The sequence below is a fragment of the Thunnus thynnus genome, chromosome 9, assembly GCF_963924715.1.
Source record: "Thunnus thynnus chromosome 9, fThuThy2.1, whole genome shotgun sequence".
NCBI lineage: Eukaryota > Metazoa > Chordata > Actinopteri > Scombriformes > Scombridae > Thunnus > Thunnus thynnus.
In genome coordinates, this window is record NC_089525.1 from 29599840 (window position 1) to 29627145 (window position 27306).

The window sequence follows — 27306 nt, forward strand, 5'->3', positions numbered from 1 at the left end:
TTCATAGCAGTCTAAATGGATTCCTTTGGCGATCCAAAGTCATGGAAAAAAAACCCCAAGACAAACAGACATGTCAAAACATATCAAATCGTCTATTGAAACAGTAATATAATCCACTTCTATCCCGTTTATACACAAGTTCTAAACACTTAGTTTCTCCACAACAGCCAATTGTGCTACTTCCAAATCACATTATTGTTTCCTCATCACTCTGAAGCCGCACTGTATTAAGCGATTTATTGTAGAGCTGCAACGATTAATCGGCAACTATTTTGATAATGGAATAATTGTTTTAATCATCATCGTCAGTCATCATTTCTCATGTAAAAATGCCCAACATTTTCTGGTTCCAGATTCTCATATGTGACCATTTGCTGATGTTCTTTGTCATATATGACAGTGAATTGAATATATGTGAGTTGATGGAGCAAGGTTGAGTTTTCAGGGCCATCAGGTGGTTTAATACTCAGATGATGGTAGTGGAATATTCCCAACATGTTACATGTAGAGGGACTAAAAAAGCACACAGTATGCATAAACCCATCAGTCGACCAATAACATGAAAGGACAGCATCACACTATTTGAAACACCACATATAAATCTAAGTTTTTTCCACACAAACCACTCTGAGGTGCAAACACAGTGAGTTTTCTTCCAAGCACCACATGACTCCAGCAAAATAAAAACTTGGTCGGCACCAGCACACAACACTCTCATTCCTCTGAATTGCCTGGTTTCCGGAGCACTTAACACAAGAAAATGGAGGGCCACGGGGCCATGATGAGTCTGCTGAGTGCACTTTAATCTTTCATGACAATATAAACTCCCACACACTAACACACATGCACACCCGGCTAGTTTACTCCATCTCATTCCCCATGTAGCCTCACTTGATATTGTTATGGTACATGCCTTTGTGATTTGATTGTATGTTAGAGATCCCATAAATCATAAACCTGTCATCCGGTTTTCTACCCGGACTAGTCTGTTAAACCGAGACAAAAAAGGGGAACTCTGCAAGAGACAGACGAAACCGAGCAATCATCCCATTACCTGACGCCGCCACCTCAAACACAAGCCAGGCCTACATGTCTGTTTATAGCCACTGAGATACTCTGGGGTTGTTTGAAGGTGAGACACAACAATAAGAGCAAGCCTGTCTTTATAAGCAATCAGCGAGGCCGACTCTGGAGACAATCACCGCAGAGACATCAGGAGCAAGCTCAGACCTTTCCCGGTAATACTCTGCGGGATTGGTGACAGTTAGCCCAAACAGAAAATGGTCACAGAATCCCATCTTCAGTCTGAGGAGGAGTAAACTGACCACACACACACACACACACACACACACACAACGTTATTACATCCACTGAATCCAGAAAGAATAAACTGAATTTCTTTGTTTTTTAAAGGTTACAGAAAAGCAATACCTATCTGTGCAGCAGTTTTAGTCATAAAACCTGCAATTTTGACTTTGATAACTAAGTTTCATATCTAAGAATTCAATAATACTACAATATTACAGCCAACGAGAAAATCCATTAATAAACGTATTACCATGCCGGTTCTGGACGACTTGGTAGCAGCTTTTTCATACTAGATTTAAAAGGTGGTTATATGTCTGGCGTCCACTGTGTTTATGGGCACACAAGAAATCAGGTCGATGCAGGAAGTTTCTATAAAGTCACAGCGTTGGAAACATACTTAAAGTTGTTTGTTTTAGTTTTGATAACCCATTAATCATTTTAGTCATCTATCAAGTGAAAATGCCAAACAATCTCCAGTTTCAGCATCTCAGATATGAGGATTTGCTGTTTTTCTGTGTTTTTATTTCATCGTGAATTAATTTTCCAGAACTCATGTCAATTCATTACAGTTTTAAACCTAACAATTAATCTAATATTTGAGAGAATAATTTGCACTGCTGCTACAACAATACTTTATCTGTCTGAAGTCTTTGTTGTGCACTTGTAATTGTCAGGTTTAGTAAGTAGTAAGTAATTTTCTTTTTAAGTCCTGACTGTATTAAGTAAATCTGATCATTTATATTTCAAATATATAAAATCTAACCCATCAGGTTACAGAAAACTGACAATAACCACATTATATATTGTGAGAGTGCATGGTTAGTTGGGCCTGTAACTAGTTTGGACCAGGTTGCAGTTGAAGACTCCTGACAGTTAAATTAAATTTTATATTGACTGCTGCATCGCTGAGTCAAAGTTCATAGCTCTGTATATCTTCTATCTGTTTATTTTCCCTGGAACAATCTGTCCATCCACAAGTCATCCACACTCACACTATTACTCTCTAAAGGGAATAATTTAGTACGTTCAGACTGTACAATACACTTAGTAAAGTAACATTTATGAAATGAACTTTTAAATAAGCTCTCTTCAGGCAGTTTACTTAATCTGGCTTTAATCCTTTCACAAAAACTGTTTTAATACAATTGACTCATGGTGAACTGTACGTGTGGTGTATTATTAAACAGTACCTTACCTTTTTTCGCAAAACACTCTGAACACATTACCCTTAGCAGCGCAGAGTGAGAAATCTCTTTTTCTTCCTATTTTACCTTTATGTTCACTTGCCAGACATTGCTGCTCTCTCTAAACCCTCCAGTTCTGCTTCCATTTTCCTGAGAAAGGCACAAAAAGGGCGAAATGCCCTCATGTAGGGTAATCAGTGCGGAGAATAACCAGGGATTTTTACTTGATCAGAAGTTTTCCCGTATTAGAGACGTGCCCAGACAGCGGACAAGTCATACAAAGGATGCTTTGACACCCTCGGACATGTAATTGCCTTATAAATGGACTTCTGCAGGAGGCGTTTTTACACTCCAGCTGGTACAGGCTGTTAAAATACTGCCAGAGAGACAAACATGCCAGTTTCCCGGTGCATCCGACAAGTCTTGTTTTCAGCAGGGCTACCGCGGTTGTCTGTTAAGCTTCTTGACTTGGGTTAATGAGCATGATAAAGAGAAACTCACACATTGCTTGATCAGTGGATCGTCTGCAGCAACATGTCGATACAGTTTGAGTCAGTGATGTCCATGAACTACAAATTAAAAAAAGTTTTTATCAGTTTTATTGTGTATGTGTGCATTTGTGGATTACAGCTGTTATTCTGCTCAACTTTGGAAAGCAAATATTAACGCCTTTTCTCTCTTTGGTTTCCTTAACAGGCGACGCAAAATCAGAGGACACGGCCAATAAGGAGGCAGGAGAGGAGAAACCAGAGGAGGACAACGACTATCACCGTAGCGACGAGCAGGTTAGCCATAATTTACTGCTAGACAGAAACTTATGCTTCTCATTTATTCTCTCCAGGGCATCTTAAATTGACAGCCTCTCTTTTTATGTTGTTAAAGGATAGGTAAAAAAAAGTGACAGTGAAAATAGTTTTGGTTTGATTTGCTCAGGTTTGGAGATATCTGCCTCTTTGACATTTAAAGAAACAAATTCTCTACTACGGAAATTTAAAACCTGTTGACAGCGATGTCTGAAGATTATTTAAACTATCAAAAGAAAACTATTTCTACCAAAGAAATAGTCCCGACAGTGACATCTGAGGACAGAGACTTTGTTTCTGGAAAGAGATGTTTGCTTTTGAATTCTTTGAAATGTTGTGAGCGCCATAAATTAAATTTCATCCTTAAATGTATTGATGTGGAGGCAGAAATCTGAGAGACGGATATCTGAGAATCAGGGTAAATAAAACCAAATGTATTGGATCTGCATGGTGAGATACCACTATAATATAATAAAGCTCTTAAATGATAAATCAGTTTTATAGTCTATAAGGAAGGTAGGGTAGCGCTCATTGGTTTGTCTTTTAGCTGAGATTAGAAGAAGCAAATTGGATAAAATAATTATGGGTTTGCTCTGTAGTCTGTCAGGAACAAAACACAAAGGGGGAAAAAAATACAGTCAGTGATAATTGTTGGTACAATTGCCTTAAAAGCCTGAACACCAATTATTGCCTTTATAAACGTGGCCCCCGTGTGATTTACTGGGCTGTTTTACAATTACTGGGTGCTTTTGTCTTTGGTTTTGTGGCTGTTGTATAGTTCCACTTAGTGACAGACACCACAGTGCCACGCCACTGCCATCCACTGACTGCATTTAAAATGGAAATGGGCTTTTTCGTGATTTCATTTGTATTCTGGCACATTCCCAAGCACCCGAAAATGATATTAATAATGCAGAGAGAGTGGACTTATTGTGCTGGACAGACGCTATCAGGAACACAGTCACATTCAGAAAGCAAAGCAGCTCCCCTGCGCTCTTTAATGTTTCACTGGCTGAAGAAAATTGGTTTTGTACCCATTTTAGTTGTTGTTTTTAGAGAAAAAAAAAAAGACAGCACAGGCCCTCTCCAATCAACCAGCTCTTTATTGTCATGAGGGAAAGGCAGCCTGCCCTGATGAGGGTGAAGATCTTGCCCTTTGGATGCTCGGCAGCAGTGCAGAATGCGTCTAGAATAGCTAACACGGCAGTCTGAGTGAGCCGAATGCAGTAATGTCAAATGTCATGGAGAAGGGGGGAGGGAGGCGGAAGAGCAGAGAAATACAAGATGACTGATAAAAAGAGAGAGAGAGATTTACTGGATTGAGAGGAGAATAAAGCCCTGATGATGACGAGTCACCAGGGCGACGAGATGGGATCCAAAAATCACAGAATGTAATTTTTCAGGAGTTTAAAGATGGAGGGATGAATCTTGTGAGCTAGTGGTGATGATTTGGAAGGTAAGTCTTGCAGAAAGGAAACGGCTGACAAACAGAAAATACTGTTTATCAAAATTAGGGGTTCTCTTTAGATCCAGGTAGGCCTGCAACTAATGATTATTTTCATTATTTCAGTTGATTTTCTTGGTTAATTGATTAATCGTTTAGCCGATGAACTGAAAATAGTGAATAAATTGCATTCACAATTTCTTAGAGGCCACAGTGATGTCATCAATTTGCTTGTTTTTTTTCTGACTAACAGTCCAAAACATTGAGATATCCAAGTCACTATTATATGTGACAAAAAACAGCAAATTGTCACATTTTAGAAACCACTTAATTTGCTGTTGATCAAGTAATTGACTAATTGGTTAATTGTTGCAGTTCTGGATCCAGGTAACCTAAGTTTTTTCCTTTTTGCAGACTACCTAAAGATTATCCATAGAGAGACCGCAGTGGTCCCATATGTTACCGTTTATTTCCTAAACTAATGATGCATTTATCTTCAGAAAGGTTTTCTGGAAGTCTTTGGACCCTTTAGAAACGATCTGGTAACAAGTAGTGTTAGGCGATATCAACCATATAGTTTTTGTCGTATCATTTACTCAGAGATATCTCTGTGGGTTTTCTTGGTCTGTTGAGGGCATTGCTGTGAATCAATTAGCAGGACTAATTTATGACGATATTGGATTTTTATGATATTTGCATCAATGTGATGGAGCACCTTGATTTAATTTAACAGATTTGATTTTAATTTCCTGGACCAACCAAAAATTGAAACTCCTGTCTGGTTATTTTATCCATAAACAATTTCTCAATTGATTTTACAGAAATATTTCATCACTTAAACCCTGATAAAGGATTTCATCCATATCACCCACTCCCACAGTAATAACATGTGGCTTATATTTAATTATACTTCTATACAAATGAGGACGGATAACTTAATGCTATAAAGGCCCATCTAAGTTCCTTTTTTCCTCCAGAATGTAGCAACCAGCCCAGATTGCAGAGCAGAGGATGCTATTATAATGAAAGATGAACTGTATCAGAATCGCAGAGAGAAGATTGGAAAATGCACAATGAGATTGTGAATCTCAAGGGGTTTATAGTGATAAAAGTCGAAACGACACAAAAGTGGAAGAAAGAGAAGGAAAGGAAGGTGTAGAGAAAAACAGTGCTGTAGAATGATAGCAACAGTTGCAATCAGGAGGGATGAAGATGAGGATGAAGAATTGTCCCAGAGAGCAGACTGCCCCTCGCCATGGTGTCACTGAAGATGTAGAAACCACTCAGATGTAAGAACTGGCAGGCAAACCGGCACGCATGGCCAACTTCCAGAACACTTACCCGCTGTCTTCTGGACGACCTTTCAGAGTGTAACCTTGGGGTGTGAAGCAGTGCCAAAGAAAGCTAATGAAGGCAGTGACACACCAAAAAAAGAAGCTACAATTGACCAGAGAAACCTACATTCAGTCATTGTTCTTCAGAGTTTAATATTTTCAGATGGGGAAGTATGAGGACAGGATCACCTTCAGACTCTCATCATATTTTGATAAGATCTCTGTGGGGTGAGAAAAGATGGTGTAAATTTAATAAACCACAACTTTAAGAGCTTTCTTTTGGAGAAATTGGAGAACACAGCTTTGCTCTACATAATTAATCTAGCCTTGGATACTCCAGCCTGATTTATCAGCGGTCCAAACTCAATACTCACACAGACAAAACTCAAGCTTAAAGACCTAAGAAAATCAATACCAGTAGAAACATTGCGTCAGACCTCTGTAAGCATTCGGGCTCAGTAATGAGCCTATGAAATGGTGTTAAGCTTTCTCTGCATGACACCGAAAAGCCATATTTGATATTTTCTTGATATGCATCACCATTTCATCAGTCACATTTTATTGAAAATCAACAGAATACATTACAATATATGTACATTTGAACCCCCCTCCTTTTTCCAATTTATACCAATCTCATACCAATTTATGGTCCATTTCTTAAGTAGGTCTGCTATTACAGAGGCAGCCCCCCCCCCTCCACAATGTAATGGCCTTGGCTTTGTTTACCCAGGCTGTGGACAGCTCTAGCATGACCACATCTTGAAAGTATTCAATCTATTTTCTAGTGTACAATTTGTGTGGTGGCAGCCAATACTAGGCTATATGCCAGCGATCCATAAATTGAGTTGTTTCTCACTCAGTCTCATCCATGAATCATCATTGAGTAAAAGAGGAATTGGTTCCAGGGGTACAGGCTTGCCAGTCATATCAAACAGTTAATGCCACTTTTGTCCAAAAGTCATAGACCTCTGGGCAGTCCCATATCATGTGTTTTTAAATGTTCCAGATATATTGAGGGAGCACAAGTCACAGTTAAGGTTAGATGCCTGTTTCATATGGAATTTTACGAGTGGTGTATGGTAGGCCCTCTGACACAGCTTGAAATGAATCAACTGATGATTTGGGTTCTTGGACGAATGGAATATGTTCTCCAAAACATTTTCCCAGTTTTTGTCCTCCTACTCAATGGCCAAGTCTTGAATCCAGGCCTTTACCAAAGGTAGGCCCTTCTGTGTTCGGTGTTGAGTATATGGCTGACACCTCTTGTGAGTGTTGTGTCTACCCAGCTCACCACTGGATACAACTGGTTTACAATTCTACAATTCTGTACCCTATTGCAGTGCTGTCTGTAATTGAAGGTACAAAAAGAAAGATGTCCCTAGCAGATCAAAAAGGAGGACCCCCCCCCCCCACCACCACCACCACCACCACCACCACCACTGAGTCGAATATATCTTCAAGATTATGTGCCCCTTTTGATATTTCTGTTCCGCCACAGGGTGGTGTTCAGGTGCCATTTCCACTTACCATCCAGACATTCTCCCACTGTCCTAAAGTTTATGATTGTATTTAATATAACATAACATGCATAGATTATTGGTTATACCAGAATATAAAACATCTTCAAGTTTATCTGATCTGTGAGTCTGTGTTGCTGTAGCAGGACTCGGCGGCTCCCTAAAGACGTCACTAATGTACTGTAATGTAATGAAACTGCCTTACAGACTGCTGTGGAGCCACTGTGGAGTCCAGATCACCGCCAAGGCTTTTATTTCACATTATGAGCCTCCCTCATTGCCAGCGCTACTGGAAAGCAGATATATTACAGTGTTGAATCTTTGCTTATAGAAGGACAGGGGGGTGCACTGAGGCACTGCCAGTGTTTGAGGACAGAAATGACTTACAGTTTAAGCAGAAACCAGGGTAATGTTAGCTCTTCCTGTGTTGAAAGATAGAGAGACAGACAGAGGGATTGTGACAGTAGACACCCACAAATGAAGGAACACAAGGCTTTCTGTCCTCCTTTCTTATTCTTTGATATGTGGGGGCTAGAATCTCAGTTGGCAGTGATGCATTCTGACTCCTGCAACCACCGACTGCCAAACCACCTACCGTGTCACCTCAGGGAAAAAACAAGTGCAGGGGCCAATGGCAGTGACACCCGGTCACATGAAAGAAGCCAATGAGCAGGAGACAAACAGACAATGCTGGTTCAGTGAGATGTGCAGTGCAAGCATAAGGGGAAATCTACACCAGTCTCAAACTGAGGGCTGGTGAAGTCAGCAGCTTTTGTGAGACTCGGATAACAGTGTCAAACAGGCGTCTCTTGTGTCGAACTGTGAGCACAGAAACTGTTTTCAAAGCAGCACTGCTCCAACTGTTTTTCCCGCTTTTTAACTTTCAATTAAAACTAAACATCTACAGCCACATAGCAGCCCTGTGAGGCTGTAATCCTCATTTCACAGCACAAAACAAAACTGTTAGATGGATGAAAAAGTATCCACTAGGGCAAGGATAAATGCATTGGCCCAACGGCGGTGCCAGAGGAAAGGCCTTGTTAGCTAAAGATGGAGTTTATTTTTTAGTTTCTTTTGTGCAGTGGTCATTTTAGCACTTTTCATAAAGCTTGTCAGGCTAAGCTACATTCTTAGACTTATCTTTCCCTAGTCTAAGGCATTGGCAGAACAAAGTTTTCTTTAGATATAGTACAGTAATAGAAGCTCAATGTCAACCTAGCAAAAAATGCTAACTTGCTAGAAATTGGTACCTCGCCAACTAAAACCAAAACACTTTGAGGAAGGCACAGTTACATCATCATACCATACAGGAGGGCATTTGCACTGTTTATCTGAGCAGAAAAATTAGTTTATGAAACAGCTTTTGCTAAACTGATGGCATCTTTTATTTTGGACACAATGGTGTTAACAGACAATTTGACATGTGAGAGTTTACCAAAGCTGAACTTTATGTGAAAGCTTTGCAGAGATTAGCTTCACCTCCATGAGTTAATCCTCTACTTGTGACATTTCCAATCAGATAAATTGTGTGAAATTGCAATGATAAATTCTTATATGACCAGCACACTAAGCTGTACTTTTTCAGGCATTTGCTTTGAGCTGAATGCTAAGATTAGCATGCTAATACTGTTCCATGCTAAATTTACATGCAAAACCATAAATGTTCATTACTTCATATGTACGGTTTAGCTTGTTAACATGCTAATGCTCACCCTGTTAGCATACTATATTAGCATTATTAGCATAATTAGCAAGTATTCAGCCATTATGTTTTGGAAAAGTGGAAATTTTGACCTTTTGGAAGCAAATCAGGTTCACCAAAGTCATTAAGATTCATCAGTGAAGCAGTTTTCAATCCACTTAACAGTTAGGGTTCAGTCTGGGTCAACTGTGTATACATATATAAATATAGAAATCTCACCTTGTTACTAGCACATTCTGCAGACGTTTTACCCACAATAAGTATTGATAGCCTAACGAGGTCTGACTCTGATGTTGTCATGGTTTACGTGAACTTGTCTCTAACTTTTAACCGTTCTGTATTTGGTTGCCACCTTACATTTTCCCCACAGGAGGATGTTAAGCCTTTTGCTCTGTGTTTTGTGTGTCCTGTCACAGGTCAGCATCTGCTTGGAGTGCAACAGCAGCAAGCTTCGGGGTCTCAAGCGCAAGTGGATACGCTGTTCAGCACAAGCCACAGTCCTTCACCTCAAGAAATTCATCGCCAAAAAGCTTAACCTGACATCATTTAATGAGGTACAGATAATCACACGCTTCAGCAGCCCGGAAAGCAGTATGCAGAGAGGAAACCACTGCTAAATCTGTCACATGCTAAATGTAGTTTTAGTGATGGTGTGAGATTATGAAACCACTTAAATCACAAGATAAAGAAACATTCAAATGGAAATTCTTTAGTGCCCCGTCTATGAATATAAACTTGAACATTTAACACCAGTGAAATCACTTCATGCTGTTTTTTAACTTGCTAAAACTCCCAAAAGGTCAGAATGCACAGTGTATTTTGCAAGTTTTACTTTGGTTTTCATCATGAAAGGAACATAAATAGAATGACAGAAAGGGTTTAATTAGTACAGAATCACCAAAACTTAAATTATTCTTAATCAAAGGGTCTCAACTGGGTGGTTTGACAAGAAGGGGAGTATCATGGGTTAAATAGTTGTTTTCATTCCAAGGAGTTTCAGTCCAAAATTACGTCATTTTGTGACAAAATGATTGTATGGATTACTGTTCTCAGTCATCTTAATTCCTGAGTTTAACAAACACTGTTGATACAGTCATCTATGGTTATTATAGACTGACAAAACACGCATGTTTTCTCCCAAAATGGATTTGTAGCAATTTGGAACAAATCTCTTTAGTTCTTGGCGTTTAATTTTAACTTGTTTGGAGCACCAGCTGGGCCGTGTGGGCCATGTGTATCAGAAAGTTTAGTTAAAAGAAATTACATAAAGGTCACTATGCTTTTCCTGCACTGACTCATACGAGGCCCTTTTTGTGTTTGTTGAATTTAGAAAGAAACAATCCCGTTGTGATAATCTAGATTTAGTCATTTTTCTATCTATCATCTTTACCACCCCGTTCACAGCAGCGGGGGGTGGGGGAGGGGGTGGGCGATAGTTCGACAGATGGATTTTTTAGGATGCTGTGAATAATCATCGCAGGCGCCTAGTTGTCTTCTTTTTTTCCTCTTTTCTGTGTCTTTTTTTTCTCTACTGGCTGTCACAGAGATGAGTGGGTAGGCTCCATCATATCGTCGGCCTCCATAGCACATCTTTGGCAAGGCGGTCGCTCTCCCCGCCAGCCATTGTTATCCTATCTATTGACTATCAAAAAGCTGTTGTTCGAACAAAATTCTGTTTTCAGCAACAAGCCGAGCGCAGAGCTTTACAACACGCCGCTTTGTCAAAGAACAGTGCAGCATTTACTCAGTCCTCATGTTTGTAAACCCACCGTTGTGGTCCTGTCACCCATCTAAAAGTCTCTCAGCTCACAGGAACTGTATGTATGAATAAATTACAATGAATAAGAAACGCTCAACCCGAGCCAACCAACCTCTTTAAAACAAGGTTAATTAATCTTGTAAAATTACTGTAGATAGTGATGTCTAATGCAGGAGATATCAAAATACTAAAAACATAAATTATAAAGAATGCTTTGTAGATTTTCACATTTTAGAGCACATTTCTGGCTTGTAGGCAATAGGTAATATTCTCTTGTGACGCCTTGTCACAGTTTGTCACAGTTGCCCTAGAAAATCTTTTCATGAGCCAAGAAAAACAACCCTGTTTTCAGCTTTGTGATGATGTGTTTTTTGTTTTTCAGATAATTCAATGGAGTTGTAAAAGGTTTATTTAGCTTAAAAAGGACTTTATAGAGGACTTTATCCTCCTAATTTGTAGATGCATGGTTTTCACTGGACAGCTATATGACAGTTATATGATAAGACTTATGTTTCCTTTTTAAATTAATTAAAGAGACCTGAAGAGGTAAAACTGTAGTGTTCACATGAAAAAAGCAAAGATTTGAGAAATTGAAAATATACTTCTTTTTCTTCTCTTATTAATAATCTCAAGCCCCTTTCACACATGCATATTTTATCCCTGAAATATTCAGGAACATTTCCTGTATGGGGTCATGTGTGAATGGGAGCAGGGATCAATATTCAGAGAAATCTATACCACTAACTTCCCTCTTCAAGATCTAGTAACATTTCAGGGAAAATGCCAGTATGTGCTGTGAATGAAAGCAGTAACATTGCAGGGAAAAGTGCGTAAAGGGAAATGTTTTGCAAATGTTTATTCATGTAACTTTAACTGTAATGCTATCAGAAAGCCGTATCGATTATTTAATGCTCCGTCAGACGCTGAACCTCAAGCTGATTATTCAGAATCTTCAATCTGACAGAGCTTTGAATAATCAGTTTGGTTTTATGAAAGCAACACAGTTAAAGTTACATGAATAAACATTTACAGAAGAGTGTGAACATTTTATTTAAAACATTTAAACACAACACAAAAAATAGCAACAGCTCCCTTTTACGAGTCTGTGTCTGTGCTTCGACAAATTCACAGCATCATGTTCTGTTTAACATCTTTAATCTCACAATCCGAATCATATCCATAACATTAACTACTCTTAAGGAGCACAGAGCAAGTGTTGATGCAGGTATATGAAGAATAGAGGTGTGGGGTGTCAGATCCATGGAAAAGAGATGGTTTGTAAATTCACTCATCACGCAGGAGCATTTATTCACTGACAAATAGCCTAAACTGTGCACACATCTCACGTTCACAGCTAACGTTATACTGCAAACTTCATACTCTCTGCTCACAAACCCTCTCTCTCTCTCTCTCTCTCCCTCTCTCTCTCAACCAGACTCCTTATGCACACAACCTAACCCTCCCCCCATGTATTCCGGCATTGCTGTAGCATGTGTGAAAAGGCGTAAGACGGAAATGTTCCTGAATGTAGCTGCATGTGTGAATAGTGAAAATCACTAGCGGTGTCTGAAAGGTTATCCCAGTAATTTACCAGTAACTATGTGTGAAAGCGAGCCTTTGTGGGGATCCTGAACACTAGTTTGGGGACTCTCAAAACCACCATTATGGGCATTTTTGCTTAAAAAAGTGACTAAAACATATCAAAATAGCATTTCTTGAAGAAGTGTCATTACTTTTTGTCTTATATCATTTTGGGAAGGATTATGAGCGTCGCCTCAAAGCTGTGATGTACAACTTTCTGCTCAGTACGAGAAAATCAAAGAAGATTTTCTCACTTTCTTTCTTTTTTCACTTTGACAATTTATTTTTTTTTAAAGATGAAGTCACAGCTTCTCAGCTCTTCCTCTGTATTTATCTTCAGAAGCACAAACCTGGTCTGTTTTCACTCCTCTGTGGATGCCGATAAAGGCTGTCTGGTGTTCATCCATCAGAGCGTCCTTACACTGAGAGCCAGCAGGTGGCGCTGTGGCAGTGTTTGTCTCCAGCGTTCACTGTCTCCCTCCCTCCCTCCCTCCCTCTCCCTCTCTGTCCTCCAGTATTGATTGGAAAATGCAGATGTGAGGCACTGCTCAGCAGAATATCAATGTTGACTTCACAGGAGGAGAGGGGTAGATTTGGTGAGCCAGACTCGTGTTTAGTATTGAACTTCTGTGTTCTCCCAAAAAGCCTCGCTGCTGCACAGGTGCCAGGGGCCGCTCCATGTCAAAATAAGCTTCCCCCCAGCTGTCTCTCCAAGAAACAGCGATGTTATAGCTAACTGAAACTGAAAAAAGGAGAGGAGAGGGGCAGAGTTTAGGTAGTGAAAGTTTTATTTCTGCATCACTCTACTCGTACGTAGCCTGGGAAACCAGCAGCAGAGGCCTCCAACCAGTGTTTCTCCTTGTGTGTCATGATCTTAACCCCTCCTGAGGGAAACAGGGAATTTATTTCTTTGCTGTGAGACTTTCAGGTCCGATATTGTTCGATAATTTGCTCTTCTGTTGTCTTTTCACAGCTGGACATTTTATGCAACGAGGAAATCTTGGGAAAGGACCACACTTTGAAATTTGTTGTTGTGACAAGATGGAGATTTAAGGTAACTAATGCTTCAAAAAGAAGGATATTTTGTCATAGTTTGGTGCTAATTTTATATTATCAATGAACTAATGTTAATATAAGAGTTAAATTGCATTATAAATGAATCAATATAGTCAGCTTTGTTGATTTGTAGGCCTAATATGATCTTATTGATTGTACACAGGTGTAACTAATTAATATGCTGCCTCTCTGAGTGTCTTAAATCAATTTGATAGTTATAATTGATTAAAAAATGTTACTATATAAAAAGACTCTCAGATGAAATCTTAGATTAAAACCTCCAAGAGATTGAGAGCTCTATAATTCTGTCCCGAACTTCATATTCTATATTCTGTTATTTTTTCAGCCAGCTGAGCTGAATTGATTTAACTGCATTATTGTCTGGCATCCTCAGCTGTTGACCCTTAATTACTGTTTCAACATCTGTTAGACTTTCCGTTCTAGCACTGCATGTATTCAGATTGCAATAATTGAGACTGATTTAACACTTGAAATTCATGGTAGTTTTTGAAACTGTTGGTGCCTTTTTATTTCAGACAAAAGCAGTTTGTTATTTTGAGTCAGCAGCTGTTGATTTTGTCGGCTAAAATGACAACTCTGTCCGGCGTATTTTATTAGCTGTAGTTAGCTAACTAGCTAATCAATGCTAGGTTAGTTCCATCAGTTAAAATTGGTAACTCACAGTAACGTTGGTTGAAAACTGACTTATTAAATGTTTCCAGCTGTCTTCTAGCAATATTAGAAGCCTGCAGAAGGGTCTTAAATATGCACTCGGTTGGCTACTTGATACAATGCTAACAAAAAAAGACGATAGGCTAAGCTACATGCTGCAAAAAGTCAGCAACCTTATCAGTTGGTGATTCTTGGAGAAGACAATGCCACATGAAAATAAAAGAGCAGCTGTGTGTTGTTGTATTGCAGATTAGAGCTAGTTAGCCATTAGCCCTAAATGGCTAACTAGCCTAACTAGCCTACCGCTATTCAAATGTTTACTGTAGAAATTCATAATATGTTGCTTGGAAAAACAACAGAAAGGTTAGACTTATGCTTTATTGTTTGTATTTTTGAACAAAATGTTCCACTTTTACATGTGTTAAAGTTTTGAGGCTTAGAACAAATCAGTAAGTTTGGCAAACTTCCCTCAATCCAATAAAGAGTAGGACAGAGCTGCTAAACTCTAATATTAAAACATTTGGGACACCAGCTCCTTCACAGCTGACTTAACTTATATAAAACTCCACATAATCTTATGTAGTTAGCTTATGATATGCTAACTTTTGGCCTTGGGAGTAATTCTAGGTTCACTTTGCTCCTTTGTAAACCGCTAACTAACTTACCACCCAGACAACACACTGTTTAATCGATTTCTTACAATTTTGCCTTTTGGTTCTGGCAGAAGAGTTTAGCAAACAGTCTCTACTGACTCGTGCTGAGGTTATGTTTTTGTCTTTTCATTTCAGAAATCTCCCCTCCTGCTCCATTACAGACCCAAGATGGATCTACTGTAGCTAAAACGGACACAACGGTTGTTTTTTCTTTTGGCCCAGTGGCCGCGGACTGTGCCGAAAACCTTTTTATTTATGCAAAGACGATCAACCAACACCAAGCAAACACCCGACGGTAAAAGTCCACACAAGCCAGCAAAATCGGGATCTAAAAAGGGTGAAGGGGGGAGGGGGGCAAAATACACCGAGAACTGGCAACCTCCAGCACAGGTACTGCAACACTGGTGTGTTTTTAGGAACTAAAACAACCATTTTTTGTCCGCTACATCCTAGATATGTGAACAAAACAAAACAAAAAAAAGAACAAAAAAGAAAAAAACAAATGGAGAGAAAGCATATATTTATACTTTTGTACAGAAGAGACACATGGAACCAAGACACTACTGGTGCTCTGTTTACACGCAAACAAGATGTCGGGAATCACGTGACCGTCTTTTTGAGCTTCATCCTCGCGAGACAAAGACTGAGAGGAGAGGAGGACGTTTTTATATAAAAAGGTGTTTGTTTTTTTTGTTGTTTTTTTTTTTTTTTTTTCCTTCCTTTCCACAATTCACTCGACACATCTTGGGAGCACAGAAAGTATATGGAAAAAGTTATATAACAGGCATCAATCTTAAGCAGTTTATCAAGTAATTTGTCTCTGAACCTTTTTTTTTTTTTTTTAATTTCTTTTGTTGGCTTTGTCTAATTTGCTATTGGGTTCTTGATGATTGTCAATTGTGAATAGGCTAAAAAATTTTGTGTAGTAATTTATGTTCTATATACCAATATTGTACATAAAATGTCATTACAGAGAGAGTGATTGAAGAGAGTAAGAGAGACTTTAGACTGTTAAAAAAAAAAAAAAAGAGTGGATCCCAGAAGTGCTATCTATATGTTTTGGGCGACTTGTCCGGAGGTGATAAATTAGGATTTTTAAAGACAGACTCACTATCAGTATCAAAATATATAAATGCATCTTTATGTTGTCGGAGAAAGACACAAAAACAAATATATCAAATCCTTTGCCATTTGTGTGTATGTGGGGTCTACGTATGTTACATTGCTCTCATAGCATTACATGGCAGATAAGGAGAAAGCTTCAAAACTATCCCCCAACCCCCATGCTCCTCATCTCATCTACCTTCTCCTACTACAGTTATCATTTTCCTTTTTTTTTTTTTTGTTTTTTTTTACAATATAAACAAGAAACTCTATCTGAACAATAATGCTACACACAACATTCATGTTTAAAAATGCCTGCAAGACATAAAAATTAAACATATGGGCAGAGAAGCTGCATTTTTTTATTGATTATAATCTCACATTTTCACATCATGCAGTCCTTAATATCCGTCCTTGTGTTTCTGCAGTCTCTCAGCAGCAACGGGCTGGCAAATACTTATACACCCACATGTTTACAGCTTTTGGTTTGAGCTGCTAGCAGCAGATGTGTTTGGCACTCTGAACTCTTATAACATGCATTTTTTTTTTCCCTCTGCTAAATTCGATCAAGTATTTTTTTGTAGATGTAAAAACACACACTCGTCTGCAACAAAGCTTCTCATCCTGTTTTCCCTCATTACAGTTAGGTTTTAAGTATGAGTACTCCCTCACACACACACAGGAAGTGATTGGACATTTGTTAATTTAAGAGCAAAATATAAACAAAATGGTAAAACTACAAGCTTTCTCTTCAGAGCTGGACTTCTTTAGCGTGAAGCAGCATACAGGGGGCCGGTTTGGTAAACAGGAGTGCAGTGAGTGCAGATTACTGATGTCACATTGTTGCGTTTTTCTGGGGTATTTTTCAGTCACTTCTCACTGCCAGTTGGAACTGCAAGTGTGCAAAGTTGCGCAGTGTTTAAGAAAATCAACTTAAGACATTTTCTGAAAGTCTAGTGGATATTGTTTTTGTCACAAAAATCAGTGTAAAACTGGGGAGTTTTTTTGCAGAATAGCCAGTTTTCAATATCGTTGACTTCACAAGACAAAAAAATTTACGAGTCGTTTTTGAGAAATAATTCACAAATTCAGGTTTCGCACAGGGACAGAGATTTTTTTGAAGATTTTGATATGAAATTCTGAATAAAAATGACTACAGCTTGGTCATTTGGTGCTTATAAATGTACGTTTCTAATCTTGAGGAAGGTTGTTCCTCAGGAACATGCTGTTCTTAACTGTGTGACGCAGCAAACTGATGATCTGTTTAATCATAAACAAAATGTCTTAACTCACAACATTCAAAGCGAACTGCTAAAACCCTCTGTAACGTTCCCGCAACTGGATCCCTAAACGCCATGTCAGACCTCAAGTAGTATTACCTCACTGACCTGTCTCATCAGTCAGTACTTAATTAGTTTCCCTTTTGTGCATTGTATCTGCCCACAACAAGGTGTTTTGTCTGTATGTTCCATTGCAGGGTTCCTACGCATCTGTAGGCTCCAAAGATGTGGAAAAATATTAAATATTAATTTGAAAACTGTCTTGAAATTGGATAATAAATCTTAAAGATATGAAAAAACAACTTTGGTCCATATCTGATACACAATCCTCTTATCCTTCCCAGTATTGTGATGTTTGCAGTTTTGTGTCAATTAGCTCGTTCACCGTTGTACAACATCTGTCATAATCTTTAAATCCAACATCTGGAGATAGTATATCAGATTTGGAAATGGGGAAACATGTGTAGGAACCCTGCTACATAAGGACCTATGACGTGCGTGTTAAATAAACATTTTTATAGCCTACAGTACAGGTCTGTACCAAACCAGCTCAACCAAAACTCCTCCTTCAGTCTTTCATATCATCTCTGCATGTTTCAGTTTCACTTCTTGTGGTAACAAGTTAAAGTTTCGAGGCCCTTAAATCCAGTCACCTATGTAAAGTGACCATTGTTTTTGGTTTTTTGTGACAAAAAAATGGAAAGTATGATTTTTTTTTTTTTTTTTTTAAAGGTTAAAATGCAAATGGCCTACGGGTGCTTGGACCCTGGTTTACCCACCTGCAAGTCTAAGTGAAATCTGATTATTAAAATATAATTTGCAGCAAACACAATCTGCATTTTTTGCTATTATTTCTGTGGACATTGTGATTGAACTCTTGCAGCAGCAAACATTTGTTAGTAGAAACTAACAAAGGAACTAAAATGTGTTTTTTTTTTTTTAATCTAGGCTTAAAAAAAGCTTGTGTGAAAGTCATTAAAAACCAAAAACATTGGGCATTACATGTTTGATTAGCTGATGGAAGAGTATTATGTCAGTGCTTGGTGAAAATCTCCCAAAACATAATGTAAATGTGCGCTATTTTGTCTTTCTGTAAGTGCAGATTTGGTGTTGTTGCACCCTTACAATACTATTCTAAAGGCTAATACACAGGTTATTTTATAGAAACAAGGCCAATGGTGAGTAAATTTCCTCCAGTTGTCAGAGACACTCTGAGGTCCACATCAGTGATCTGATTGTTTGCAACTTTAAGTTAAGAAAATGCTGTTTGACCCTGAGATCAGCCGTCCTGCATATTAATCATTATTGTATCATTCAGATATCAGTGACTTCAGTCCATGATCTTCGCTTCACCCATACTGAGTCTTTTTAATGTTTAGGTGTTGTCACCTCATGGTTGTCTTGTTAGCAGTCTGTTTAAATCTCCTAAATGTACATCAGCTTCTTCTTCAGGAGATTAAGCTGTAAAACATCCACAAAGGTGCTACAACAGTGACGACTGCAAACACAGTTTTAACTACAAATACATTGCTGTATTATGGGGAACATTTAGTTTGGTGATGTTTAGAAGGACTGGCATTGAAACACATGTGTTCTTTTTTTGTTTGTTTTTTTCCTTTGGTTGTGTTCACACTGCACTGGCTCCAATATTCAAGTTTTCTCTACATCAGATTTTCTTAATTGGTGTGACGAGAATTTTTTTAATCCAGTTCTCGACCACATGGATTGAAACATGAGGCATGAAACTTGTTTGAGTGATCAGATATGAATCAGCAGTGTTGCCATAATAAATTATACATTTTGAACCATTTATCTGAGAAAACCATCTTCTACATAATGATGGAAAGAAGTCGAAAAAGACTGTATAGTTTCACAAAATCAAATCTACACACTATAAAGGTAAGAAATCAAGCAAGAGGAAGACTGTAAGTTGACATATTTTACTGATGTGAAGGTGGCAAAAAAGGTGCAAAAGACACAATGTGCACAAACTTAAAAAGAAAAAGGATGTTCTTCTAAAATAATGGTCTTGTGAACCTTTTCTGTCACCGTCTCAAAAGTAGAACATTGTCTTTTCTCAGCAGTCGACATCCACTTTGATTTCTTTTCCTTTTACAGCTTGCAGGTTCTTCAGTGTATATATGACACAAAAAAAAACAACTGATGTTTGGATGTGAGCACAAAAGTTTGCAGTGTGAACAACACCTTTCACTTTGAGTATTGTTCCGAGAATCCTGTGATCTGTGTGACGGACGAGGAACCTGATAGGAAACAGTAGCGTCTTCTTCTTTTCTTTTCTTTTTTTTTTTTTTTTAAGGGGCTTTTCCACAGTTACGGTCAGCAATTGTCTGTCTCTGCCTCTGGTGCTTTCCACGGTGCTAACGACTCCTCGTTTCAAACTTCAGACTTCTTCAAGAACGATCCAGTCAGAGACAGAAAAGCACTGTGTTGCAAAGTTCTCCTGTCGCCCGTTTTCAGACGTCTTTGCGCTGCACCTGTACGTGACTCGAGTCCCTGGGTGTCTTCTCTTGTCAGAGCTGTCTTGCTGTGCAGATAAAGAAGGTGCTGGCTCCCCTCCTACCCCTCCCCACCCCTTCATATTTCATTGATTTGTTGGGTTCGGTCTACCCACTTGCCCAGGCTTGCTCGGGAAAGCAAACAGAGGGAATTCTAAATAAGTCATAGACTGTGACGGGGCTGATGCTGGGAAAAATAAAAGAAACCTGGTGAGAAATTGGGTGTGCTAGCTGCAATTTCCTGCCTCAAAGAGAAACTCACACTTATTATAGGCTTCTCTGGTGAGATGTTTTGCGCCTTTCAGAGTCAGATTGAGACTTGCTTCAATCTCTAACAGATAATTGGCATCTTTTCCTTTAAAAAATCACATAGAATAGATTTTTGCTTTTATATTCTCAAAGATCTCCTGAACTCTCTGGAGATTTGACCTTCTCACCAGTGTGTGAACACCCCGCTGGCTGCATCCTTCTTCTTCACCTCCCGTGCACCGAAACGGATCGATGTTCACACTTATTATTGACACCAACATTGAGACATCAGTGATGCTACGCTTGACAGCCGAGCTAAGAGGCTTACAGGAGGCTCTGCTCTGCCGGGCTGCAGATAGGGTTTGGTATCGGCGCTCGAAAAAAGGTCTTCGGCATACAGGGAGGCCGTGATCTTGTCAGAATGTCAGCTCTCGTGCTCGTCTTCTCTGCCTTTGACCTTGAGCATCTGTCGGCCTGTTTATCTCCCGCTAGGATCAGTCTGAATCTCAAGGGCAAAGCTGCGTGAAATTTTGATTCAAGATGGTTTTTGCTGCTTCACCTGGACTGACAGTACCAGCAGATCGTAGTTTACTCTACAACCATGTCATGAAGAGGAGCAAACCATTCATCTGAGCTGCTTTGTGCACAGTTCCTGCACTCGGGGAGATGTCTCTCTAAAAAAAAAAAGGTAGCAACATTCATTTCAAGCTTGTGGGCAGCAGAATCATTCCTGGTAACTTAAAATGGCTCCTCTGTGTTTACTCCGCTGTAATAAGTGTCCACTCTGGGAGTGTGTGATAGCTTTCTTTTGTTGCCCAGCTCACTCTCTCCCTCATTTCTGAGTTTTCTCTGTAAAGCTCGGTAATCTCACGACAGGCTTTGTTTGACAGCGAAGGAGACCTCGAGGGTCACTCAGACGGCTATACGGACTAAAACACACACACACACTCTCTCGTCTGGCCTGGTTGGCATGGCGTTGCTGCTGCTGCTGCTGCTGCCGGCTCTGAAAAGGCTCAAATGCACTGAATCACGTCGCCATGGGTGGTGCAGTTTTGAAGAGTAAATGACTGGTTAAATTATGGATTGTTTTACCACTTCAGGATTGTGACTGATGCTTTTAGAGATTTTGAACTTGAGAGTAGGATCAGCAAAAGACGCAGTAGTTGCAAATGACTCCCCTTGACATTTGTGTGCGAGTGCTAGAGACTGAAAACGCTGGTTTCAGTAAAATTCCCAAATAAATTGGGGGGGGAAAAAAATCGGTCAAACGCTACCAAGCCTCACAGTGGCATGCCCCCATGAGCCATAGCAGATGTCATCAATAAATCTGTCCAGTTTTGTATTATTGTTATTTATTTATGCTGAAAAAGTGACTTCTGCAGTTTTCTTGGTTAATTATTTTTTTTGAAGAGATTTTTTTTTTGCTCAAATTTGTATTTTTTCTTTTCTTTTGAGAAAACTTTTACCGGACTGATGCATAAAATGGCTTAAATTATGAATTTGCAATGGAATTCCCTTTTTTTTTGTATTATTCCAACTGTGTTAATGTCTTTGCAATGCTCTGTCTATGTATAACAAACACGTGTGTGTTCTTTTTTAGGTCAAGCTCAAAAAAAAAAAGAAAAAAAAAAAACTAAAATTGTGTGAATCTGGCAACGTGGTTATTGTATTTGCAAGGAAAATGTGCAATATACGGTTCTCAGATGGTTCCAGGTTTCAGCATAGAACTCCACTGTTTTATTTTTAACTTTTACTTTTTTTCCAGTCAGGTCCTCAGGTCACTAAATGCCTTCTGGTCCTGAGGGTGACCAGGAAATCTCAGAACATACACTAATGCACCCGAAATACAAAAACGACTGGATTTTATGTTAGTCTCTTCTCTCTCTCTTTTCTTACCTCCCCGTTTTTTCTGTGACAATTTTTCCTCAGACCTTTTCTTTTTTTTTCATTTTTTTTTTTCAGGTTAACACAGGCACTTATTCAGGTGTCATTTCCTTGCCTCCTTTTTGTATTATTGTTATTTATTGCACATGTAATGAACTGGTTTCCATTGCCACATTTAATTCAAGGAGTTTGGGGTCTAGAATGGGGCTGGAATTTCTTACTTACAAAACTACAGAAGCTTTTGTCAAAACCTAACTGTGTATTTCATCAATAAATGCCTTTAAAAGTGCTACTGGTGCTGTATGGATTTGTTTAGTTAACCTGCTGGTACAATCTGAACACTTCTGTAGGTTTTTTATGTTGTTGTTTTTGGCTGTTTTTTAGCTTTATCTTTAAATAGAGAAAACAAACATTATAGAACAAATTCTTGCACGTTTCACAGCGCCTTTTTAAAGCTAATCAACTAACAATCACATATTGTAATGACAAAGTAGTAATTAGCAGGAATGAACCCACAGAGAATTTCAAAGCTTTTTTAGTCTCTTTCAGCTCATTATTTTGGCTCTATAGGACATTTACTGTTATTGTTCAGTCTCAGTTCTCACATGAGCCTTGTTACCAGCAGCATCAGGCTTTGATAAACCCTCTGTACGCTACCTGTTCAGCACCAAACAGCTGGCAGACGTTAGCGACTAGCTGGTGAAGACAGTTGAACATCTGGTGGTGAAAGTGCCTGATATTTCTTACAGCAGGTTAAAACCAAACTAGATTTAAAAAGTGAATGCAACACATAAAATGAATGTTAATGTTGCTGGATTAGTAAACTAAGTTTGGTTTGTTAACATGTTAGCCATAACCTTAAAAGGTGAGAGTATGTTATGGCGGCAGGTTTGTCAGCTTGTGGTAAAGTTCTTCTGCCCTCTTGTGGCCAAAAGCAACCAGATGAATAACAATACGATGATTATCAGCTGTTCTACATAATAAAACTACAACGCTAATTTGTTTTTCATAACAGAAAGCCTATTCTTATTTCTTATCCTTCAAGTCTTAAGCTTAACTTGACACAGTACATAATAAAACATGCAAAAATGTTCTCAACAATGCTGCTTGTAAACTGGCTGTATTCATCTCTGAGGTCAAGTGTTTAACTCGTCAAAATAATAAGTTTATGGCTCTCAGCAACGTTTTGTCTGTTTTAAACTGAAAGTTGCAAAAGACAAAATATAGTGGAAACATTTCGAGGCTCTTACAAGACAACTGTTAGAGCAGAGCAGAAAAACCCATCAGCGGAGATATTCACCCTGAGCTCACAGCAACTAAAAAACAAAAAAATTGATTTTTTTTTTGGTGCAATGTTTATCACCCAGTGAGTTGCTTCCTTTTGGCAAATACACATCTTTGAGCTAAAGTTTTAGCAGGACAATAGAAAAAAACCCACAAAACTTTGGGTCAATCAAAAGTTCAACAGCAGTAACATAAACACTCTTTTGTCACTAAGTGCCTTGCAGCAGTGTGGCAGATGTTAAATGTCAGGCAGTCAGTGGCGAGGCCTCAGGTGTCCATCTGCTCACTCTACAGCTGCAGATATACATTCAGCCAATGTCCAGCATGGTTTTTATCCTGTCTGAAGTATGAATTTATACTTTCAATACCCTAAGAATCAGAGTGGGGCAGTTTTGCAATTGTACTGGGTATGTGCAAAAAGTAAACCAGTCTAAATACAGTGTTTCTATACTTGTAGAGACAATCCTTCATCAATATAAAACTCAGGTTGCTGCAGGACCAGCTTGTCCTTCTTAGAAAAAATAGTTTTTAGTAAATAAAATATTAATGGAAAAACAAATGTACAAAAAAACAAGACTAGGTCAAAACCTAGTATATGGCTGGACTGTGTATGAAACACTAGAGGGTTTTTAATTTGAAACAATGGATACAGGAAGTGCTGACACATGGCGACCAGGCCCCCAGGAAGTGTGCCGGGCTTTGACCAAGTACACCAAGTTCAGAACTGCATACTTGCTAGTTCAGACTTGACAAATTCGACTCAGGAGTACGAACTTCTGAGGACGCAGTACGGTCATTCTGCAACAAAATCATCTCAACTCAAAGCTCCACTAACACTGACAGAGATGCAGGAAATTATGTTATTCAGTCTGTAATAAAAATCCAAACTGTTATCTAGCTTAATAAAATAAAACAGAATTTAATATAGACTGATCTGCTCATTTTAATACATTTATATTTACTGAAATGTAGTGATATCTGTACATATAGAGCCCCAGAGGCAGCGCTGTTGGTCTGTCCAGTAAAAACATGAAGCTTCAGTTTACATTTAGATGAACTAATGTTGCAGCTATAAATGTTAGATTTCATCTGTGAGACCAACTTTTATCTTTCAACAGTAATTATTATCATATATCACAAATGCTGCGGAGACATTAGAGCCAGTGGTAAACCACCAAAGAGCTGCACAGATCAGTTTATTGCATCGTGTTCTCTCGGGGTGACGACATGTTGACCAGCCGATCATCAGGTGTTAACTGGATAAACTGACCACATATTGGGAAATCTAAATGGTTACTATGGTTACTAAAAATATTAAGACTTAAGTGACATATTAACAGTCCTACAGCGAAAATTACAACAGCTTTTAGCCTGGTTCAAAAATCTCTGCCATCCCTGCCGGTCAGTGAGAAATGCATTCTGGGATACTTGGTTGTCCCAAGCTTCAACCAACTAGCGGTGTAACCTCATCAGTCAGTCAGTCAGTCAGTTGTGTTTATGGGGCCGGTCCTGCTGTTGCAGTCCAGCCCCCCAAAACAACAAAACACCTGGAAAACTACACTTGCAAATATTTTTTGGCTTCTTTCGGTTGGTTGGAAAGATGACGGATTTTACAACAAAAGGTTTTTGACTTGCAGAAATATGTCTTATATTACGCAGAAACATTACCTGGAATTATGAAAGGCTGAGATTTACCACAAAGTCAGTTTTGTCTTCTTTCCTTTGACACCTGATGTATCTGAAGCTGTGGTGAATCTGTTACTCCAAGCAGATTAAAATAATGGATTATTTTCAAACACAATTTCACACATAAGTAGTTTCAAGCGTGACAGGGTTTGCCGCCTCACAGCTGCTCAGGATTGGACGTTCGAAGCTGGAGCTGATAGATTTTACCGCATCGCCATTAGTTGTAGAAGTCTAGATGAGGTTTTGAACGTACAGGGGACGGACACAGCATAACAAACACGCTCAACCCAAAGCTCTGCGTTTATAGAGCTTATAATGTTCAGTCATTGTTTTGTTTGACTGTGAAAATGATAAGATCAAATCCTGGATCAGCACAGTATCCACAGGAGCAATATAAATAGACTTCATTGTGATTAAATGCATGAACATTAAACATAAATGAACATCTTTAATCCCCTCCGCAGTGGCACTGATACCGATATTCATTTGAAATTATAAATGTATGACTTCATTTTCTATCAATGGCCCCTCCTGCGGTGCAGAAACCGAGTTGAGGTTTTTATTCGCCGCTCGCAGTTCGAGGAGAAATTACTCTCAGAAGGCAACAGGATGCGATGTGTTGTTTGCTTTCTCAGGACCATTAGATGGAAGCTATTTCAGTCGGTATCTGTAGGCGGAGTGCTCAGATGTGTGAAATGAGAAGAGGAAGACCACATTATTGACTCATTAACCATAAAGTCCACGGTATGGAGACTGTGGATCTGCCTTTTATTTTCCATCACTGATGTTTTTACCCCATAGTGCTGTAATTACACCAGCGGGGGCATCCAGAGTCAGGGCAGTAAATCAGGACGAGATACTAAAAGGGTGTTTGGATGTAATGAAGTGGTTTAAAACCTTTTTTGGTTGTGACTTCATAATAAAAACAGAACAGATCATTTTTTGAAGCCTGAAGGAGGTCAAACTACTGCTGTAGATATTCAGCAAATACAGCGCGGTAGATAATATACAGCTTCACCTGACAGCGTTGTTTATATTCTGCTTGTCAGCTTGTTTTCACTGAAATGTTAGGATGTTGCACTGAGTGACATTTTCAATCCCATCACTCCTCGTTTTGGCTGCATCATCATGTTAAATGGAAATATTCTAAATGTCTTGTACATCTAGATTTTATACATATTTTTCATATTTCCACTACAATTCAAAATGTTATTATTATTGGGTTTAAATGTTTGACTGCACATCATGAGCTGCTTCTGCAAATAATGCATTTCATTGTATTTTGTTTTTTAACTTTAGTATTTTAAACTATGGCTATTATGCCTGTTTCATTAGTTTGTCATGTCCAGTCGTTTGAGTGAATCAACTGGGTCTCTACACACTTTTGCTTTAATTTATGGCTTTATTAGATAACGATAATAGAGAAGTGACAGGAAATGAGGAAACACTGCAGGGTCTTAACACCTGAACCACAGGAGCGTCCCATGTGTTTGTATTAAATATGTTGTAGAAGATAGAAAGATGCTTTTTACATTTATTTATGTATATCCGTGTTCTGATACATGAGCCAATTTCTTTTTATAAGTTTCTATCTGAATGTTTTGCACATTGCTCTTTACAAATCAAAGGAGAAAAGAGACGAGGTTTGAAGATTTTAAAAAGGAATTCCATCAAATCAAAGTTGAACCAGCGTAGCCACCTTCCACCTATAGCAAACATGATGATGAGATAACGTGTCCTGGTCCTGACTGAACATTTTTGACATTATCTCCTTAAAGCCCAGCAACACAACAGTTTTGAGGATCCTCAGACTCACTCTTGGCATCAACAATCATGCCTTTTTTAATGTCTGTTAGATCACACTATGGGGCCTGTTCTCTATAAGTGTCAATTTATTCTATGTTAGAGTCACATCAGATATTTATAAGTACTCTCCTTACTTGAGGCACTTACTAGAGTGGTTTCACTTTGCCTTCTTTTTTTTAAAAAGCCATCAGAGGCTGTAGTTATGGGTTACTTTACTAATTATGATTTTACATATCAAACAAATAAGATCATGTGATGCATTGTTGTAGTTTAAACCCAATAGAAAAGTAGTTTAGCTTCAGCAAAAATAATAAATGTACCTACAATCAATTTTATGTACAAATACTATGAACTACTTGAATACTTTTACCTGTTATTCGTGTTTGCTGCCATTACTGATGTACTGTTACGTAAAGGATCAGTGTTTAGGATTTGGTGGATCCAGCAGTGAGGTTGCTCATTGCAACCAACTGAATACCCCTCG

The 27306-nt window shown here is 38.7% G+C and overlaps 1 protein-coding gene across 1 annotated transcript in view; it reads left to right on the forward strand.

Moving 5' to 3' along the window:
* Positions 1 to 17942, forward strand: part of LOC137189887 (polycomb group RING finger protein 3) — a 65383-nt gene extending 47441 nt beyond the window's left edge. Inside the window, exons 7-10 of the mRNA XM_067600000.1 lie at positions 3189 to 3277; positions 9709 to 9846; positions 13606 to 13686; positions 15149 to 17942. Coding sequence (XP_067456101.1) covers positions 3189 to 3277; positions 9709 to 9846; positions 13606 to 13686; positions 15149 to 15196 — 356 coding nt within the window. The 3' untranslated portion in view covers positions 15197 to 17942. The remainder of the gene's footprint in view (positions 1 to 3188; positions 3278 to 9708; positions 9847 to 13605; positions 13687 to 15148) is intronic.
* The last annotated feature ends 9364 nt before the right edge of the window (positions 17943 to 27306 follow it).